This window comes from Berghia stephanieae, chromosome 2 (assembly GCF_034508935.2).
Source record: "Berghia stephanieae isolate SIO BIC M18660-M18661 chromosome 2, UCSD_Bste_1.3, whole genome shotgun sequence".
Taxonomy (NCBI): Eukaryota; Metazoa; Mollusca; class Gastropoda; order Nudibranchia; family Aeolidiidae; genus Berghia; species Berghia stephanieae.
Window position 1 is genome coordinate 129689613 of NC_088361.1, and position 22500 is coordinate 129712112.

The 22500-nt window shown below is 35.5% G+C and overlaps 1 protein-coding gene across 4 annotated transcripts in view; it reads right to left on the reverse strand.

Moving 5' to 3' along the window:
- Positions 1-22500, reverse strand: part of LOC144966622 (uncharacterized) — a 115392-nt gene that overhangs the window by 78802 nt on the left and 14090 nt on the right. For all 4 annotated transcript variants that reach the window (XM_078903370.1, XM_078903368.1, XM_078903369.1 and 1 more), the window contains exons 2-7: positions 18464-18571; positions 10086-10202; positions 8941-9143; positions 4948-5095; positions 4122-4229; positions 2156-2390 (exon numbers count right to left, since the gene is read on the reverse strand). In XM_078903370.1, the coding sequence (XP_078759496.1) occupies positions 2156-2390; positions 4122-4229; positions 4948-5095; positions 8941-9143; positions 10086-10202; positions 18464-18571 (919 nt within the window). The remainder of the gene's footprint in view (positions 1-2155; positions 2391-4121; positions 4230-4947; positions 5096-8940; positions 9144-10085; positions 10203-18463; positions 18572-22500) is intronic.

The window sequence follows — 22500 nt, forward strand, 5'->3', positions numbered from 1 at the left end:
TTTCTAGAAAATAAATTACAGTTTTGTTATATTGTTGTTATTTAGTAGGCAGAGAAAACTTCAATTTTCCGTCTTTCAAAGTGAACTGTATTCATTGAAATGTTAAATCCATGAATTCTTTCCATGTTAAAAACATCTCTACCAGAAAAACGCTACAGCTGATACACTTTAGATATTGACCCATGAATACATAAATACTTTACATTTTGTTTCCCTTCAATATGCCCCTCAATATGGTGCCATGGCTACCAACAAGCAATTCAAACTATTTTCGAGTTCTTTCCGTGTGTCTTGTATCTTTTCTGGTGTTCATCTCTCCCAATCAGCCTCCACTAAGATCTAAGATGTCGTTGCTCTGTACCAATCTGGAAACGTGTCGTTTAGAAATTCACGATCGGCCTATTTCCAATGTGGAGGAACACCGTCTGACTGAAAAATTATCAATGGCTGATATCCACGAAGATGGGATGCAGCATAAAATTCTAACGTATCTTAATAGACATTTACAGTTATCGTCTATAACTCTTTTGTGCACCTGTTAACACCAAACATTAACTTTTTTGTCTCCTCAAATTTAGAATACCCTTTCCTGTGTTTGTTTTTTAAAGATCGTTTTCATTTCCTGCAACGTCTGCCAAATAAGGATGTGAAACGCTGTTGAGCTACTTTTGTCGATTTCGTTTCATGCAATCACGTTAGAGAAAGAGAATTGTGTCCCACTGTTGTTTTTCCAAAATAGAAGTTGAGAAAAAAATGGTCTTTTAAGTTCATCTTCATTTTGCAAACTTTGGTTATGTAATGAAGGTCAATGACCAATGAGCATAAATGTCTTTTTCTTATTGGATTGTGAAAACCAGATGCAACTATCTACAACGGTTTAAGAATAATAAGCTGATGGAAAATACTTTATGGACATTTTATATTAATATAATCAGGTTCCTCAATTTTGAGGTTTTGAAATGATGTAAAAATATTTAAGAATTAAGTGACGACCAATCCACTATGGTCGAATTGGAAAGCGTTTTCGTATATTTCTGGACACGTGCCGTTATAATATTGTATCATTATAATAATTTTATCATATTGGTATCGTATTCATTAATACTTTTATCAATCATCATCATCATCATCATCATCATCATCATCATCATCATCATCATCATCATCATCATCATCATCATAGTCATCATAATCATCATCATCATCATCATCATCATCGTCATCATCATCGTATATCATCATATATCTCTGCTTCATTTGTGCATAAACGATCAATTGTTTATTCTCGAATAACAAAGGAGATGCCATGGAAATGGTGGAGATGGATAAGTGCTATCCTGCGACTGAGAAACAACAGTCTCTACCGAAGAGTCTTGATGTTGATAAAGGATTAATAAACGACTAGGAGGATGGCCTGGAGATGGCTGATGATGACTGTTGAACACGAACGTATGGAGATGGAGTCAAGACAAAGCCCACATATTTACAAGTCTGATATCCGAACGCAATAGGGAACATTAGTATGATGTCAAAATACATCTTCCGATCTCTTTGGACGTGTAACAGCATGGAAGCCAGGACACATACATTGTGCAACCGATCTTCTGAATGCAGGGTTTAGGAATTCTTAATTTTTAGCCTAATTGAATGCGGGTCATCTATCATCGCTTTTTTACGCCCGGTTACTATAGGAATCTGCCTATTTATCCTACTACTAAAATATGTATGTCACCTTATGATTCATTATGTAACCTATTTATTGTTTATGCATAGTCTGGCCGTCTGGGTACACATTTCTAAGGAGTTTTGAACCGGAGAAGAGGAAGGTTTAACGTCACGACTTATGTTTCCCATTGTGGGACTGATAAAAAGTTGTGATGAACAGTATACGAGAGTGTTTCTACTTGAAATGGCCTCGTAACAATTTGGCTTTTTAAACTTGTAATTAAAAGCACACCGAGTTCAGGCTTTGTAAGAAGGCTGACATCACTGACAAAAATAATTACATGGATAAGATGAGTTCTTCAAGAGAAAAGTGGGAACAAGTCAAGAAAGAGCTTTCCTGTCTTTATTCTATATTATTGGGAAAAGATGGCTATAGATAAATGCACAGCTTTTCTGACTTTATACTACATAAAAAGTGCTTAGTAAATACCTGAAAACAATACTGATGGAAAAACCAGAGGAGCACAGATCCAAATTTTGAAAACAGTGGTCATTTGGTGCAAAGGGCATGTCTACAGTGCTTGTTGGAGGAATTACTATGGATGTCACGCCATTCTCCTCGGTCATGGTGACAGTTCCCTTGAAATTCAACGTGATCGTTGTTGTAATTATGGTTTTGGACACAATTTTCACGAATTCTGTAAAGCTTTTTGGAATGGTGTTCACTGAAACAAATAGAAGAAATGATTACAATTTGGAGAACGGGAATATCAAAAGATTTTGTCAATTAGTTTGTCTAGCACTATGAAAAATAGGATAAGGAGAGTCATATATACAAAGCGATCAGTTGTAGCAAGTAGTGCGGGGCGGTCCTTGGCAAGCTTAAGGACCACGGTCCTACGGTCCTTGGGAAATGAAGACCGCAAGGACCGGTCTCTAGACCGGTCCGTTCATTCTTGAACCGTTAAAGACCGCTACACGATGAAAACCGTGGCCTACAGGAGTAAAACACACGGAGTAGTCACACTCATTTCAAATTGTAACCTAATTAGAGAAGAGGGGTGATGCCTTCTTTATTTGCTCACCGTACTTCATTGTTACTTCGATAATTTAATAAAATTTGAAATTTATCCCCATTAACGGAGATAATGGCATCGCCCAAGGCGTTGATCGAGTTGTTCGTGGCGTTGATACACACACGCAACTCCTACCCCCCCCCTCCCCCCCCCCCCCCCCACACACACACATTAGAGGGCAGCGAGCATTGAAGAGTAAGAGAGAGACGTGAAGTTATAATAAGAGGGGGTGGATGAGGTGATAAGAGGGGTCGATGGTGACTTTTCGCCAGATCTAACAAACTCAGCTACCCATTCATTGCTGAGTAGACAGGGATTCAGAAAAAAATCGACTGCACCCGGGATCGATCTCTGGCCCTTTGCGTATAAAGAGAGTGCTCTATCAACTGAGCTATCGGGGTCCCCAAATATTCTATTGGACCTTTTAAAAATACAGACGTTATAACTGGTTTTTTTGGACGGAAGAAACTAATGAAACTCATATTACTTGATTAGTTAAAACACCAAACGAAATTTTAATATTATTGTATTATTTTAAATGACAACAATGCGATAGAAAGGAGTGGCGACAAGAGATGGACAAAAGAAAACAAAAAATCAGACTTGCAACTTGCTAGGTTCGACACACACACACACACACACACACACACACACACACACACACACATCTTTAGTAGTCACATACATTTCAAACAATAACCCATTAGAGAAGAGGGGTCATGCCTTCATCATAGATCATTGTCATTGCGATCATTATGGTGTAGTAAATTTTGAAATTTACCCCGTATAATGGAATCGTCCAAGGCGTGCGCCTCCTGTTCCCCCCATCTCACACACGAAAGGGCGGTTTGCGGAGTGGAGGGAGGTGGTCGTCTGCCTCTATGGTCGTCTGTGTCGTTTAGTGTATGGCAAAGGGGGGTGGGTGCGATTAATTAAGTGGGATGGGTGGTGATTGGTGGAAGATAGGCAAAGGACCGAGGCAACGAATCGCTGGGGAAGTAGTATGGCGCGAGACCGTTGAAAGGTGATAAGAAGTGAGGACCGCCGGCGGTCTTCCTCTTTGGGACTGGACCACGGTTCACAGCTAAAAGACCGTGGGACCGGTCCTCGGTCCGGTCCTCAGCGCGGCACTAGTAGCAAGTCGGTAATCAGTCATGCTAATGTTTTGGTAAAGAAGAAGAAGAAGAAGAAGAAGAAGAAGAAGAAGAAGAAGAAGAAGAAGAAGAAGAAGAAGAAGAAGAAGAAGAAGATCATGCTGATGATGTTGATGAAGAGGATGGTGATGATGATGATGATGATGATGATGATGATGATTGATGATAATGATGAAGATGCTGATGCTGATGCTGTTAATGATGATAGTGATGATAGTAAACCAACCCGTATATTGGCACTGAGAGCCATAGAATCCCTTGGTTCCTGTACAGTCACATGTGTTGATTCCAGAACACACACCTCCGTTTTGACAAAAGTCGGATGGGCAAAGAGCTGTGAAGAGAATCATCATTAGTTCCTTTGGAGATAGCCTGGTCTAGTTTATCACATATTTACCGGTTTGTCTTGAGTTTGACCTTTTTAAAACGTGTCATTATGAAGTTCTTTTACTTTTCTATAAAACACCATCAATCTCTCTCAACATTTGATATCAAATTCAAATTCATGTCAATTCCGGAATCGCTCTTCTTAACTTCCTTTGAAAAATTAGGAATTTCCAACCTAAATCTTAAATCTAAAACCTTAAACAGATGATCCCAGATTTTGAATTGAGATGCATTCTAAAATTCGTTTTCGCAACTACCCCGAAAGTTGAAAAGTTGAGTCTAATAATATAGAATGGATATCTCACTGTCCAATATGAATAGCGTTTGATTTGGTTGCTTTGTGCGGCTTTGTGCTGCTATGATGGACCACGACCCAGTTTCACTATAAGCAGCATACAATGTTTTATTCATTCTCTCGCCCCAATCATGTGTAAAATGAGTACTGACCTATAACAGGGTTGTTTCTGTTGGGAATTTAGTAATATCCCATTACACATGTCATGTCTCATACATTTTAACTGTTCACGTTTTTTGGACCCTTTGAGAGCATTTAGTTATATTGTCGCTTTATAGACGCTTCAGTTTTTTAACTTTTGACATTTGAAATTATCCATGGTCTCTGTACATCGTTCGAATTTGTCATGTCTACGATCTAAATTTCATACCTTTGGTGTCACATGTATAAAGTTCTAGTTTGAAACAGGCCAAAGATTCAAAGGTCTTGGGCTCAATCCTGATCTTTTGAGGTGTCAGAGGTGGAAGGAGGGTTAGAGTGGATCGACGCACTGTCTTGTTGGCAATCGCAACTAGATCCTGAAATATGTATGACAGGGAATATATTATATTTTTACTGTCAATCTATGAAGCACTTGTATTGAATTAAAATTGTTTATGGCATTAGTGAAAGCGAAGATTAAAAGAATATTCTTAACCATTATCTTTGAACAAATGTGACCCTCCGCCTCGAAACGGTATTAAGTCGGATTTTTCAATTTTGGGTTTTTGGTACCCAATCACAGCTTAGTTTATGCTTCAAATTTTGATACCAAATTTATATAATTCTGATTATTTATTGTCGAGATATGACCGCTTGAAGTAGGGAGAGTGTGAAAACCAAGTTTTAAGAAAATCGACTTTGAAGTGAGGCACCGTTTTCACGCAGAGTCGAATCAATGGGCAAAGATAACTCCTTAGATACGGACATCAAAAATTTGACGAGAATAGTGAAATTTGGCATGAGCTTAGCCTATACATTTACTAATGTACATACAAATTTTTTTAAAAATTCAATCATTACTTTTGTAGTTATTCATTATTATGTAAGATGTTCTTAAAACAAATAAAACACTGGAAAAAAAACGCCGACAATTGCTCACTTTTTCAAGAATTTTTGATATTTAAATAAAGAATCAATGAAATAAGAATTATAAATGTGAATTTTTTGTCTTATTTAATAGAGAAAATACGATTTCAAAATGCCAAAAGTTAAAGAAGGTTGAAATTTGAAAGTACAGTTTTGAAACTACGTGAAGCGGGTGGGCAGGGAAAAAATTATCAAGAAAGAGGATTAGAGAGGAAGAGAGAGAATGAGAGAGTAAAATACACACACACACACGCACGCACACACACACACACACACACACACAAACAGACACACATGAGAGAGAGAGAGATAGAGAGAGAGAAAGAGAGAGAGATATAGAGAAAAAGAGGAGCGAGAGGGGGAGGGGAGAGAGACTGCTTGTGTTAAGAGGACGCGAGGGAAATATAATAAAGATTGAAACCTGTATAAGTGTGTGTGTGTGTGTGTGTGTGTGTGTGTGTGTGAAAAAAACAAAGGGGAGACGGAGAGAGTGAGGTAGACATGAAGAAAGGGATGGAGGCGGAGCAAAGAATTGTAGGGATAGTTTAAAGAAAGCATTTTGTTACAAAGTAAGTCATAGTCAATCAACTGGAAACATATTGACCAATGAGATTGCAATTAAAGAAATGGGCTGGTCAAATCAATCATTGCATTGTTTCCATTTTGAGTCAGATAACAGCTTGAGGAGGAGGGGTGGGGCTTATTGTGTAGTGACTTACATGAAAACCTGTTATTGAATCTCTCAAGTTTTCCTTAGCGTTCCACCACATTGTTCATTGTCTAAAAAGAACCCCCCCCCCCCCAACCCCCTTTCTTTCAGTATACAAAGAAAGCACGACTAAACGAACATCTCTATCTCTCTCTCTCTCTCTCTCTCTCTCTCCTTCTCTCTCTCCCTCTCTCTGTTTGTCTCTCTCTCCCCTTCATCTACCTATCTATCTATCTATCCACCTATCTATCTACCCATCCATCCATCCATCCATCCATCCATCCACCAATCCATCTATCTATCTATCTATCTATCTATCCATCTATCTATATGTCTGTCTGTCTGTCTATCTATCTATCTATCTATCTATCTATCTATCTATCTATCTATCTATCTATCTCTCTATCTACATATCTATTTATCCATTAATAGGTCTGTCTGTCTGTCTGTTTATCTATCCATTTCATTTTTTAGTTACAGTTCATTAATTGTTGAAGGCTCTATCTATTATTCTGCTTTTGTACTTAAAATTAAATGTTTATCCTACAACAATCTCTGTAAGTGTAAGATTAGGCAACTGTTGTCTTAATTAGTCTTAGCATGTCCTATAATTTCATGAATAATTAAAGAGGGACAAAGGAGGACCCCCACCTCAATCATTACCCAATACAGCTAGACACAGATATAAAAGCACGTGGTGTGTATCAAATTGCACAAACACACACGTATGTAACACACGCATGCTGACGTCATGAAGCATCCCCCAAGCATTATGGCCTACAGCCACAGCGCATGTGATGAGCGTTGACCAATCAGAATCATTCATTTGTAAGGTTGTCAGGGAAAAACCTAGACTTGTTTACAGTTTTTAAAGTTCATTATTGGTTGAACCATGAAATTGTGGAAAAAGTCATGTTTTCTCTGAGATAGATAAAGACACGCCCTTTGCTGTGATATCTTATATCTTATTGGTGGAGAAAAAGACTCGGTATTACTAAGCTTTGGAAAGGGTGGCTCTCTGAGAGAAAGTCAACTCTCGTTTTGAATGTGTCACTGATAGTTGCATTTTAAACTTGAAATTTATATAACTTATCGTCAATGTTTATGTTGAATTATTATGTTTTCATGTAGAAAAATTATTGTAGTTTCTGAAACAACCAAAAACTGAAATTTGATCATTTTGACCATTTCCACTTTAAAACCGGTTTTCTTCGTTTTCCAAATCCCGACTTAATACCGGTTCGAGGCGGAGGGTCACAAATATAGTGCAGGGCCTCGTATATTTATATATATAATATATATATATATATATATATATATATATATATATATATATATATATATATATATATATAAATGAGTAAAAATCAACTTACATATCAGTGTAAGTTGATGTTTACTAATTCTCTCTCTCTCTCTCTCTCTCTCTCTCTCTCTCTCTCTCTCTCTCTCTCTCTCTATATATATATATATATATATATAAAATATATATATACATATCTATCTCATATAATATATATGAATACGAGGGTAGGTCAAAATGTAATGGGACACGTCTTATACTGATTTCATTTCTTTTTTAAGCGACGTCCTATTAAATTGAACGTGCACATATACTCTCTAAATCAAAAGTTTAAAAAATCAATTCTTGTATAATTTGACCAAAAAAATGACAATTCAAAATGGCTGTTCCCATGGGTGCCTGTCAGCACATAAAGCTGTCATTGAATTTCTTGTTTTCGATGAAGAAACCTCGAATAACATTTTTAAACGCATTGGTAAAGGCTATAAAATTCAGGCATTTTGTAGAGGTAGACTTTTAGGTGGGTTGAACCTGAGTCGAAGAGACAATCATTGGAATGGCGATACCCTTCTTCCCAAGAGACCAAAAACTTCAAAGGTGAGAAATCAGGATATTTATGCCAACAGTGTTTTAGGATTTCAAAGATGTAATCCTCGTTGATTTCTTACCACAGAGAGCCACTGTCAACTCTGAACGGTACAAATAGACCTTGAAGCAATGAAAGCAAGAATTCGTCGAGATAGACCGGATTTGGACATGGAACGAGTGTTGCTTCTTCATGAAAATGCTTTTCCACACACAAGTGCCAGGAAATGAGAGGAAACTGCATCATTTTGATCGACAATTCTGTCTCACCCTCCTTATTAATTCACCAGACTTGACTCTTTCAGGCTTCCATCTTTTTGGTCCACTGAAGGAGGCAGTGAGGGGACATCGATTTGAAGATGATGAAGAAGCTAAGGCAGTAGTCAAAAATTGGCTAAAAGTTCAGTCAACACAGTTTTATGAGGACGGGGTACATGGCCTTACAAAATCTGTGGCTAACGAGAAATGCGGAGTCCATGTTTAGAAGTCTTGAGAAGTGTCATTCCACTCGGTTAATGCCAAGCTTTAATTTGAGGTATGACATTGATTCAATTTGTTTTAAAATAATAAGTCGAGTCCAATTTTATTTGCTCACCCACGTATACATACACACACACACACACACACACACACATATATATAATAATATATATATATATATATATATATATATATATATGTATATATACAATTCTGACCTGCGCTACAGAGATGTATGAATCGTATTCAGGCAGTTTGAATTTGAGATCGAAAGTCTTCATGAATTGGGTAGGATAGGTGTTCGGGGCCCGGGTTGGTGGTTCAAAAACCATCTTTCCTACTAGGGTTGGCTTATTCATTCTGATTTCCAAGAAAGGATGACTGTCACCTTTTTTAGGACACCAGGCGGCTCCAATTTCATCTGATGAAAAGGAATGCAAATTTTTTGATATTAAATCAGACCATAATGATGACATTAAAAATCATTAGCCTTGGAGAGTGGTAGTAATAATGATGATGATGATGATGATGATGATGATGATGATGATGATGATGATGATGATGATGATGATGATGATGCTGATGATGATGATGATGATGATGATGATGATAATGTTGACGATGATTATAATAATAATGATTGTGATACTAATGATGATGATGATACTACTACTACCACTACTACTACTACTACTACTACTACTACTACTACTACTACTACTGCTACTACTACTCCTACTACTACTACTACTACTACTACTACTACTATTACTACTACTACTACTACTACTACTACTACTACTACTACTACTACTAATAATAATAATAATAATAATAATAATGATAAAAATGTTGTTGATTTTTTATTATTGTCATTATCATTAACATTATCATCGTTGTTGCTGTTGGTATTTGTATCAGCATTATTATCTTCGTCAACATCATCATCAATGATTTTACTCTCTTGTCAGGTGTCCAATAACAGGGATGATTCAGAAAAAAATCAAATTAATAATTAAACAAAGCAGGATGATAAATATACTCAAAATTGCTCAGTGTTTAAATAACTGGATTCGATTGTAAAATACTTTGTAATAAATCAATCAGCGTCCTATCCACATAGTAGGAAGCAATTATATCAATCCATTTCACGCTCCTCAATATTAATGGAATTAACTTTTGCTGTAAAGGGCGAAATGAATTGAAATCATGTTTACCACAATACTAAATGACCATGTCTATTGCAAAATCTTGAAATGAAAAAAAAAGCAACATTTAAATCCATAAAAAAGCACTGATATTAGGAACTATTCTGCTGGTTTCAAATATTCTTATTAGACTTCACAGAGTTAACGAAACTCACTTTGACAACATCCTAGCCTTACTTTGTCCTTCTCAAAACCTGGTTCCTCCGAAGACACGATGAGACTACTACTGTCGACTGTAGCACTACTTGCAAGACCAATAGGTGTGTCACAAGCTGAAATAATGAATACCAAATATATTTTTAAAAATTGATCAGGAAATAGATAGATAGATAGATAGATAGATGAATAAATAAATAAATAATGGAGAGGTAATTCTATATTCAAATAGCTAAATGATATGATCATTACCTAATCATTAAATGCGCATGTATAGAGACCGCTTATTTATTGCTTTAATAGCTTTTACATTTCCTCATAATTATTCTAAACAGACTAAAAATACGCACCAAATATAAGTTCGTAATTTACAAGTCTTCCTTCCGACTCATTTATTTGTAACAAGTCGTCTAAAAACGGGTTTATGTTGGATAACCTTGGCACTTAAAATCAAATTTTAAGTTTAACGCGTTAAGTTTGATTCCAAATATTATGCCTTTATGAAGGGAAATATTCATTGTGTCTATGAAGGAAAGTAAGTGTGTTTATGGAGGAAAGTAAGCGTTGTGTCTATGGAGGAAACTAATTGCTCTTTTTATGGAGGAAAGTAAGTGTTGATTCCATCGAGGAAGGTATGTGCTGTGTCTATGGAGGAAAGTAAGTGTTGTTTCTATAGAGGAAAGTAAGTGTTGTTTCTATGGAGAAAGATAAGTATTGTTTCTATGGAGGAAGGTAACAGCTGTGTCTATGGAGGAAAGTAAGTGCTGTTTCTATGGAGAAAGATAAGTATTGTTTCTATGGAGAAAGATAAGTATTGTTTCTATGGAGGAAACTAATTGCTCTTTTTATGGAGGAAAGTAAGTGTTGATTCCATCGAGGAAGGTATGTGCTGTGTCTATGGAGGAAAGTAAGTGTTGTTTCTATTGAGGAAAGTAAATGTTGTTCCTATGGAGAAAGATAAGTATTGTTTCTACGGAGGAAGGTAACAGCTGTGTCTATGGAGGAAAGTAAGTGTTGTTTCTATGGAGGAAAGTAAGTGTTGTTTCTATGGAGAAAGATAAGTATTGTTTCTATGGAGGAAGGTAACAGCTGTGTCTATGGAGGAAAGTAAGTGCTGTTTCTATGGAGGAAAGTAAGTTTTTGTTTCTATGGAGGAAGGTACGTGCTGTGTCTACTGAGGAACGTAAGTGTTGTTTCTATAGAGGGCAGTAAGTGTTGTTTCTATAGAGGGCAGTAAGTGTTGTTTCTATAGAGGAAAGTAAGTGTTGTTTCTAGAACAAAATCGAATTTCCAAATCTGATGAAAATTACACACAAAACACACACACACACACACACACACACACACACACACAACAAATCCAAAAAAATCAGCCCACCTCGATTACGAATACTCACATGCGGTCTGGGGTTCGATCCTTAGTGGAAGCAATCCCAGACCTCATGCGAGGATCCCAAGTCGAAGTTTACTAATTTTTGGGATGGTTTTTTTCTTCTTGTGTTTTTCTTTCTGATTCTTGGCCTGGCAGTGTTCCGTACTCGCTTTTTCAGATCTTTATCTTAACCTTTTCCGTCTCTCTTAATTCTCACTTTCATATTAAACGATCTTTCTTCGTTTGGCGAAGGAACGTTTAGACCCTATATCATAAACATATTAAAATGAGACTCAACTTGCCAAAACATTTAAAACGATTTATATCTTTAAAATATCGTGTTGTGGAATATTTAACAATTTTTGGTAATTTATAATTGATTGATATGTGAACTTGAGGTAATCTGGCCAATATATTGAAAAGGCGTTCTGTCAGTATGGATGAATACTTTTTTTTGTCTATCTTTTTATTTTTAAGTCTGAAATGATCGATAAAGGCTTTGTAGAGACATAATCAGTACTTAATCTTACTTTAGTCAATAATCGTTATGAAGAGCTGTTGCACTGTCAAATTGTCTGATTTTGAAATATTTTTCATGGAAATAACATTAGTTAAACCAACACAAGAGCATCATCAAATCTGTAAAAATAGGCCACATCAATAAAGCAAGAAAATTACTTTAATACTTGAATAACTATTTTCTAAAACATCCCAAACCCGATTTTAATATATTTCTGAGTCGTCCTATTTAGAGAGCAAAATTATGATTAAAATTTGATGTTATTTTTAGGAACTTGATCAATACACAAACGCGTTTGACGTTTATGGGATTTCAACGTAACAAGTTTAAACAAATAATAACAAATATAAACAAATATAGATGGTCTATCAAATTGTGGTAGTGAGGGTGAATCACAGACTCCTGTGTAATATGTGGGGTGAATTGGTACTTAATTTGCAAAATTGTTTATACCAGATACTTGTAAACAATCCTTAAAAAACATAATAAAAGATTTAAGAAAGAAAACCATATCGTTATATTTTTACCTAATGTCACGGTTAATAAATATGTCCGCTCCCCCCCCCCTCCCCTCCACCCCTACCACCAGCTCCATTCTACTGTAATGTTTGCGGCGAGTTAGAGGTTTTTAAATTTCAAATAATCAAAACCATTTCTTTTTTTAGTATTTTAGACTTGATCGATTTTCATCGACTAGCGCATCCCCGAAAATAACCATTTTAAGGCGACGGGTCTCAATATTAGATTTACTTTAGTTAGGTGCATTGACCTTGACAAAATCTTTTATCATCTTCTATTACGTTGTTCTTTCGTATTTTTATAGTCTTATTAAATAAGTTATTTTTAGCTCGCTCCTTAATACCACGAGCTTGCGAGTAAGTGTTTGGAGGTAAAAATAATTTTGATAAATCCATAGCCACGAAAGAATACATGTACTCCACTCCGTAAAGTAAGATTCCTAGATATTTCGTAACCAATACGTTGTGAAAGGTTTTATTTTGCAATGAATTTAAGTTATCTATTAGGTATTTTTGGCCCATCGTAAAAAATAAATGTTAGAGAGCCTCATCTACATGGGACTCCCTGGTTTTCGTCGCACTATTCGATACTGAACAGTAAAGACAAAACTATCGACTAAGAAAAATTCATTATCGATCAATATTCATATACTTGCTAACTGTTAGTCGGAATCCAATGGGCCCCAATATATTTTAACCTTTACACCATTAATTTTTTGATTGAGTTTCTTTACAGTTTGTATATAATATTTAGTATTTGTTGATTATAGGAAGCTGGCCAATCTTATATTTAAATATTGTCACTTGCAAAAGTCACTGGAAGTCGCCGAAATCATCGATCATTTTCTTGGTCCTTTTTTTACTTTTAAATATCGTCACCATTAATTCGCGAGAATAGTTGGTATAATTTCATTTTTGAGTCTTAATAAGTACTGAATAATGATACCGATCAAAGCCCGTTTTTTTGGGTTAGAGTTTTGATATTTGCATGTTTTCGGAATTCTGAGTCTCTTTGTGGAATCTCTTTTCACTTTCATTTACTGAAGATAGCGAATGCTTGAAACATGTTGTAGACGTTGAATAAAATTACACTTTCAGATTATTTTATAAATAGCTTATTTCATAATTTTTGTTCTTATAAAAATACACACATATATACCCCCCCATATATATATATATATATATATATATATATAATATATATATATATAATATATATAATATATATATATCTATATATATATATTATATATATATATATATATATATATATATATATATATATATATATGTATACAAGTATATATATATATATGTTTTGTTTTTGTTTCCTTTTTTGGACGTGCTTAAATGCAATTTTATAGCAACAACACCCTGGTTTGGTTTACGTGCTATCTACAAGTGTCAAGTCTGAAGTATGTCATATCACATAATATAAAGAAGATACACACACAGTATGTCAACAGGCAGTTATCAGCGGTTTGAATGTCATGCGCAAGAGTAAATAATCCAAGCAAAGTTCAGAAATATTCATCAATCCTCGCTCGGTCTCACCGATTCAATTCCAGGGCACCGTTAAAGTTAGATAATGTGACATGACTGCGATGATTAATACTCCATGTTATTGAAGAGTTGTTTGACTTTGATCAATATGCATAACAATGAAAACACAGACAACTATTTGTGATTATTTTTCTGTTTAATCCGGGGCCAAATAACTTCATGTTTAGAATTGATCAAAACACTGTTGTTTATGACATATTCAGCAGTTACCGCCCCCCCCCCTTCTCTTTTTTTTCATATGATGTAGTCATATCTTTTTATATCATGATGATATACAGTTTAAATGGATTCAGCTCCGGAAGAAAATTTATTGTTTATAAACAGTTGTTGACAAATAATGATATTAAAAAGCGTGCGCATCAGACAAAGCAAGAAATATAAAAAAAGATTTTTAAAAAAAATCATCCCAAAAATTAGACTGCCTTGACCTGACAATTAAACACACCATTTAAATCAGGTCAAATTTCTAAACTTATTGATGAATGGAAAAAGCTTACATCTGATAAATCTCTTCCCCAAAGGGTAGCAGGGTCAAGGATATAATAATCACTATAAAAAACGGGGGCTGTTGTTGAATCTTGACATAATAGAAGATACAAATATATTGAGTATTTTTACTAGCCCAAAAACAGATGGTTCTTCACGAGTAATATTGAATCTGAAATAATTTAATAATAGTGTGTTATCAAAAATGGAAAATGGAAACATTCTCTGCAGTCATTTATATTTTGTTTGAAAGCAATGATGAATCATGTCCCTGCATTTTAATCATCATCAGTTGCATCAGGAAACGAAAAACATTTAATAATGATTTGATGTGACAAATTGTAAGGATACACATGTTACAGCAATAGTTTTTAGCTCACAATGTTTTACGAAATCCATAAACCCATTTATTCATTTCAAATGAATGTGGACGGATAATTATGGGCTATTTAGATTACTCTTTACTATTAGCCAAAAACAAAAGAAAGTTTTATAGCAACATAGCTGACACTTTAAAAAAAAGGAATTAAGGTTTAACATATCTAGCCCAATTTCTACTAATGTACTCAAAGCAAGAGGGCAAGAGGACCCCGACCAACAGCAACACTTATCATGTTAGGCGATTTTACATTTTATCCCCCGACAGAGACAACAATGCTAACGGCCAGGTACTCATTTTACACCTGAGTACGGAGAGAATGCGGGCAAAAAGCCATTTCCAAGGACTCAACCATGCGCCGACCAAGGCTCAAACCAGGATCTTCCGATCCGAAAGCAAGTGTCATACCACAAGACCACATAGCCGCACACTATCAATTTTGACAAACTTGGATTTGTGAAAAAATCAATTCTCATTTCTCGACTAGAAATAATATATCTAGGCTTTATCGTTTTTATTCCTTTTACATGAGAACTGTTTTTGTAACGAATTTCGGAAATCCAAGTTTGTCAAAATTGGTTTTATATTATTATTATTATTATTATTATTATTATTATTATTATTATTATTATTATTATTATTATTATTATTCAAATACAGACGTGTCCATCTTAATCGTCATCAAACGCAATTCTATTAGATCGTCGGTTGTGATTTTGATTACTTTATTCAATGCGTAGAAACTGATGAAAACGCATTTTCTTTAGTGTTTCAATAATAACTTATTTTTGGAGTATTTTGGTGGCGAACATCACAAAGACTGCCTTATGGCCACAGACAAATAAACCTATTTTAAATTTATTTTGTCTCCACTACACAAATAGGACTTCAGAGCTCTAATGCCTTTGAAGCCAGCTATTTCTTTTCAAGGTTTCCGTAGCTTTAAACAGACAGGAGGAATAATATTTAATCTTATGGAAAGGACTCTTTTTTGTTTTGTTTGCAAAGTGCGTTCTGACACATCTAACGAGTTCAGCTATCCATTTACTGCAGGGTAAACATGTCGACTGCACTGGGTATTGATAATACAGGTCCTCTTGCTTGCGAAACGAGTGATCTACCACAGAGCTCTCGGGCCATTCTCTTCACCCCCCCCCCCACCCCAACATGACAATTAATTTATAATAGGGAAGAAAAGTCGTGCGTCACATCTTATACTTTTCCGGTTCCAAAATCCTTGGAGGTGGGTATGCAACGTATCCTTCGGAGGACTAATAATGAATAGGTTACACTTAGAATCATAAGGTGGCATAGCTATATTAGTAGGAATATGCACAGGCATATTTTAAGGACTACGGGACGTAAGAGAGCGGGAATGGATGATCTTTAGTGACGATCAACATATATTTAGACTAGAAAATAAAATGCCATCACTCTGAAACCCGGAGATCAATTCACACTTCCAATGAGATTGGAATCAGTTTTTTGACATCACACTTTTAGTTCCTATTATGTTGCTTTATTTCATGCTCGGTGAAAAATGGTGGGATGTGAGATGAAGGAGTAGGATAATAGTAGAGGGATTTTTGGCCAGGCGGAGTTGTCGTACCAGTAAGGTCGCGGGTTCGAGGCCCCGTCGGCGTCGCGAAATTTTAATTCTCTATTGTCTTCTGGCACTTTCCTACTCACTTCATTTCTTGATGTTTTTGATAGCAACTCGACAAAGTGGTCAGTAGGGGTTATATTTCTTGCAAAAGAAAAAAAAAAGCCCAAGAAACCAGCAGCGAGAACGTGACTCTATTACCTCCAAGTATGCGCGCAATGCCTTATCCATTCGGCCATCTGGCATCCTCCCCCTTCCCTGCGTAGTTACAGAAAAATGATCAGTTATCTCTAATTATTTGATTGAGACAATTAAACAAAGCAATCAAAATACAATATTTTTTTGGGGTTAAAGTTTCAATTATTTTGATCTTTCATAAGATGGAAGGTAATAATTGTGTTTTTGGGGTCGGTTTTGCATGTTGGTTATAACAATTCCATTAATTTTACGATTTTATTTCAATAATTTAACAACCTGCTGACGTTCATCAGGGTTTGAATAGAGTTATGTTCTAACACAATAATTTGATATCATAACTTCATTACTTTCAAATAATATTGCTGTGTCAAGTGATTGCTAAAATTATTGTTTTCTACATCTACTGAATATTTTAAAGTGCTTCAATCCTCATTTTGACACGATTTTGTAATATTGTCGATGTCGTTCTAATCATATATATTGTGAGTTGGTGTTTTCACTTCCGATTCCAAGAATTTATAAGTTGACGTCACGATAAAGATTGTATATAATCAAAGCTTCCTCATCAAGCCATTTATCTGGTTTTCCCTATCCAAATTACCAGCATGAATATTTATCAGTTTTTATCGATCAATATTTGAAAAGCCAAATTAACCGGAATATTAAACTACGCATGTAATTTGGTGCTAAAAACGAGAAGAATAAAAACGGGTGTCAAATGCATAATATCTAAGTTGAAATAAATCAAATAAACGGGAGAAAATAATAATAATCTAGAAGTATGAAGAATGAACGGTAATCCATTTGAAATGTAGTCATTATGAATTTTAGCCAACGTGTACATATATGCTGGTCTGACATCCGAACGCAATGATGGGCCTAGTTTAACAGTATTGTAGTGGACAATATTTTGCGTCACTTTTTGAGATTTCCATAACAACAATGAGCCCATAATAAATTCGACTATCAGACCTGAAAAATAGTGCACGTCGATTTTAGCTAATCTTTACAATGTCTTCTCCAAAACACAAATTTTGTTATAGATATAACCGTCAGGCACCGTCTTGTTATAACTTTATAACATGGTGGAATTTAGTATGAAATCAGGACACGTTTGAGGATCACGAGTTCTGAGCTTCCGCAGCGCACAGTAATGATGTCTTTCACAACGATTTATTTTGTGAATACTGTGTAGGAATACGAGGGTTCGCGATAGCTCAGTTGGTTGACCACTCGCTTCACAAGCAAGGGACCGCGATCGATCCAGGTGCAGTCATGATTTTTTTTCTGACCACTCTGTCCACCGGCAGTGTTTGGGTAGCTGTTGGGTCTGTTAGATCTTGCGGGAAGTACTTTGCGATAGACTCCCCCATTTTATCCAAAGGGTAGCAAAGAATTGGAATTGTCCGGTTCACATTGTTGAGACCGGAATTAACTCCATCTCTATGAGCTTAAAATAATGGTTCTAAATGACTACTTCATTTAGGAATACACTCTTATCAAGATGATCACAACGACGGAATTTCTTGGTAGCGTAAACAAACAGAATGATAGGCTACAAAAGAAAAAGAAAATCAGTTTTATCAAGGAATTAAAAGAGAGTGGCAGAGAAAGACTACTTGGCGGATGACAGATCTGAAGTTCTTGAAGAGGGTGGATTACAGAATGGATTGGAGAGAAACAATAATCTGATGTACGCAACAGTCCTGGAAGATGATTGATTAAACGCCACACTTACTTGCAGATTGCGTCCCTTGGATGCTCGTTGCCGCAAACAAAAATAAAAGGGCAAGTGCTTGTGATGTAGTCATCGTTGTGTGTCGCATTCTCGTCATTTGGGTTTGTCCTGTAATAGGATAAAATAGAATCTTTATAAATAATTGAAGAGGTGATTGATTGAGGCTATGTGGTCTTGTGGTATGACACTCGCCTTCAGATCGGAAGGTCCTGGGTTCGAAGCATCGCTTGGCGCATTGTTGATCCTTGGAAAAGGCTCTTTACTCACATTCTCTCAACGTACTCAGGTGTAAAATGAGTACCTTACCGTTAACAACGTTGCCTTTGTCGGGGAAAAAATATTGAAATATCGCCTAACAGGCGTCATGTCTCGTTCTATAGGTTGCTGTTAGTCGGGGACTCTTTGTAAAGCACTTTGAAAACGTTTTGTGGATATTGTGCTATATAAAAGCCAAAGCTCACGTGATTGGATTAAATGATCTAACATTGGCTGTTTACTGGGGAAAGTTAATTTAAGTTATGTTCGAATCCATCGACCTGGACGTTTCACATATTACCCAAATTTTCAAACGAATTCAAGTTTGACCCTTTCTCTCAAACTATTATACAGCTTATCAAATTTGCAATTTTATAAAGCTTCTTCAGTGAGTTTGTTTTTGAAAAGCCGAGACAATGAGATTTGGAAAAAAGAACAACAGAAAGCGTACTTGAAAAAGATGCTCGAGATCTTCTGTATTGCATTATCCATATAATGTGGTCAAAGCGCTTTGCAGCGATTCCCAATCATACAGCAACACTGAACATATAAGATGAGGCACGATTCTTGTAAGTCTCTATTTATGCTATGCGTTTAAGTAAAATACTCACGATATCCACCAGCAGGATATAAGGTACCGACACATAAATCAATGTATATTATAGTCAGATTGATAGAATTAAGTGAGAACTAATAATTAATATGGCTGCCTAAAAACAAGAACAAAGAGCTGAATGACGTCAATTTTATTCAATCTATTACATTGTTTCCCCGCCAAAGTTAACGTTTATCCGGGCGAGGTAGTATCTTTTCATCTGAGCATGAAAATCAGGTTTTTCAATGGACTCAACAGTCCGTCACGTAGAACCAGGTCACAAGGCGAGTGTCATACTACAAAGAAGCACACACAGAATAAGAAACAAACAAAAAACATAAAAAAAACAACAAAAAACAAACAAACAAACAAACGAACAACAACAACAACAACAACAACAACAACAACAACAACAACAAAAGCAATACAAAACGAGATGATACTTCTTAGAAGAATCTTATTTCAAAATATTTTTTTAATTGAAAAAGGTGTATTACGAGGGTTTTGGGATTCGGTTCCCAGCCAAGGGAGGATACTTCTTGGGGATGTTTTTTTTTTCTTGTAATTTTCTGTATGCTTTGCCACGCAGAGATTCATGCGCACCGTCTCGGAATTTTATCTTACAACAGTACCAGATTCTCTATTTTTTACTTTGATATTTTCGAGGGAATTTTAGATACTCTATTCATGCTTTTTTAAAACTGGTTGAAATGTCAAATATTGTTTTTTGGTATCAGGACTTGAAAAATGTGCAAAAATAGGATATATAGAAAGAAAGAGTGATGTATAAAGTTGGAAGGAGAGACAAATAGAGAGAGAGAGAGAGAGAGAGAGAGAGAAAGAGAGAGAGAAAGAGAGAGAGAGAGAGAGAGAGAGAGAGAGAGAGGTTGAGGTAGGGAAAGATATACTTAAATTTCGTAATGGAAAGCTCCCAATAAGGGAATAAACTCTCATCAATCAAGCATGAAAAAAATACTAACATTATCGTGACATTGCTAATCTTTAAAGATTAAAGAGGTTTGTTTTGATCAATATGGGATTATCTTTCCTCAGTTACACATCTTTTATTTTTTTAATTTATTCTTGTCAAATTTTGTTCAGAAATATTCACTATATTTCACGATTAATTGGTTTGCCTTCCGCCCCCCCCCCTCCCCCACCGCCACATTTTCCTTTAAAAAAAGACATGTCAAACATTTTATTTTAATCAAGATCGGTAATGAGTACACATTTTATTTTTCCGGCCAAAATGTGAAAAGGCGTATTGTCATTTTACGGGAAAAGGCAGGGCTGTGATGTACATTAGAGCTTTTACATGTTTTAATTCATTGTAACTGTAATCATAGTTCAAAGATAAAATATCCATCTCCGCATACGGCATGCTTCGAGCTGGTCATTGACCTTTGATAAATCGACATAAATTAAATATTTTTAAAATTGATAATTTTTATGTAATGTAAATGTTGCCGCTCGAAGCTCGTAGAAATAGATAACAATATGAAATTGAATGTAAGCTTCAATTTAATATACGAAATCAGATAAAATGGACCTTTCGGATTTCCACTTTATTAAGAAAAAGGATGAATGAAACACTCCAGATAAAGTTTTGTTGATAAAGGGAAAACCCGAAACGTCCATTTTATCTGTTTTCGTATATTAAATTGACGCTTACACTCAATTTCACATTGTTATATATCATATGTAGTGCTTTTTAATGATTTTGTCAAACTTAATGCTCTTCAAAATGACCCATCTGTTATTCCAGCAGGTATTGTGAGGCGTCCCTTTGTACAAGCAGGTGTCCATTAAAATCGGGGTGGATAAAATTTACGTCAAATTTTGACATGCTTGGGGTAAACGTGAAGAATTATATAAGAGTTGATCATAGCTGTTACGTTTCGGTAATTTTACAAACTGTTTGAACCCGTCTCCTTTATAAGTAGCACAATGAGAATGGAATCATCTAGCATGGCCTATTGTTGCTATGCCTGGCAAGCTATTAACATAGATGCATTTCTTACTATTATATTGTTGTATGAGTCTTGTGTAATTCAATTAACATTACACCTTTGAAAATTATGTCAGTTATCGTATAGATATATCGTTGAAACGAATCGAATGAACATTTTAGTGGTTCTATATTTTTTGGTCGATTAAAAAAAAAGTAATTATTTGTCTAGTTACCAACCTATTACAATAAATCGACGAACAAAAGCTAACCATTGCTATTCACCCTCACAGATCGTGAGCATCACTCACAATTTGAACAAAGGCGATCAGAAAATGCACAGTGCCTTCAAGTGTCACGATGCAATTCACGTGTGTCAAAATATTGTGATAAATGATGAGACTGACCAGTGTCCCTGCTAGACATGTATTTAATGTAGCTACGGCCGACCGACCGCTTAGAGAAATCTTCTTCAAACTCGTTTCATGTTGCCTACATGGGCTATGGGGAAGGAATCAAAAATAATTCCCCAACCAAATGTTCAGGGCAGTGATCATGACTGTTACAAGTTCAATATTAGAAGCGTTCTGGAATTTTGAAAATCGGTTTGAACCATTTTTCTTTGTAAGTAGTACAATGAGAATAAAGGACTGTTTGACAGAATCTTTCCTTGCCATGAAGTCATGTTCAGGTGGCCGAAATTGGCTAAATGGAAAATAATTTTTTGATTGGTTAATACTTAGCAACGCTGAAATCATCAATTAACTAAGGAAGGTTTGTCAGACTTTTCCGTTGCCAGGAAATTAACAGTCAGGTGGATGGAACGGGCTAAATGGCAGGGATTATGCTAATTGGTTAATGTAGCACTCGAGTCATCAATTGTTTTGACAATTATCATCAAAAGACAAATTTATAACAGTGCGTTGCCATAGAGCAGGGGACATTTTATATGCAAAGAATGTTTCTCTGTCTTTTAGAATATACTTCAGGCTTCTCGGTTTTACCAGTTATCCATAAAAACAGCCTTGAATTAAGAAAAAAAAACGTTTGAGAAAAAAAAACTATAATTGACTATTTCACCTGTTTTAATGCAAAACACGGTCAAAACACACCTGTCATGTAAATAGAATGATGTTGATTTTCATGTGATCACCTTACAAAATGTCATGATTACATTGTTGGCCAGAGGAATTTTCCTTATCTTCTGTGTCCAAACAAATAGCATAATTTGCTTCTGTC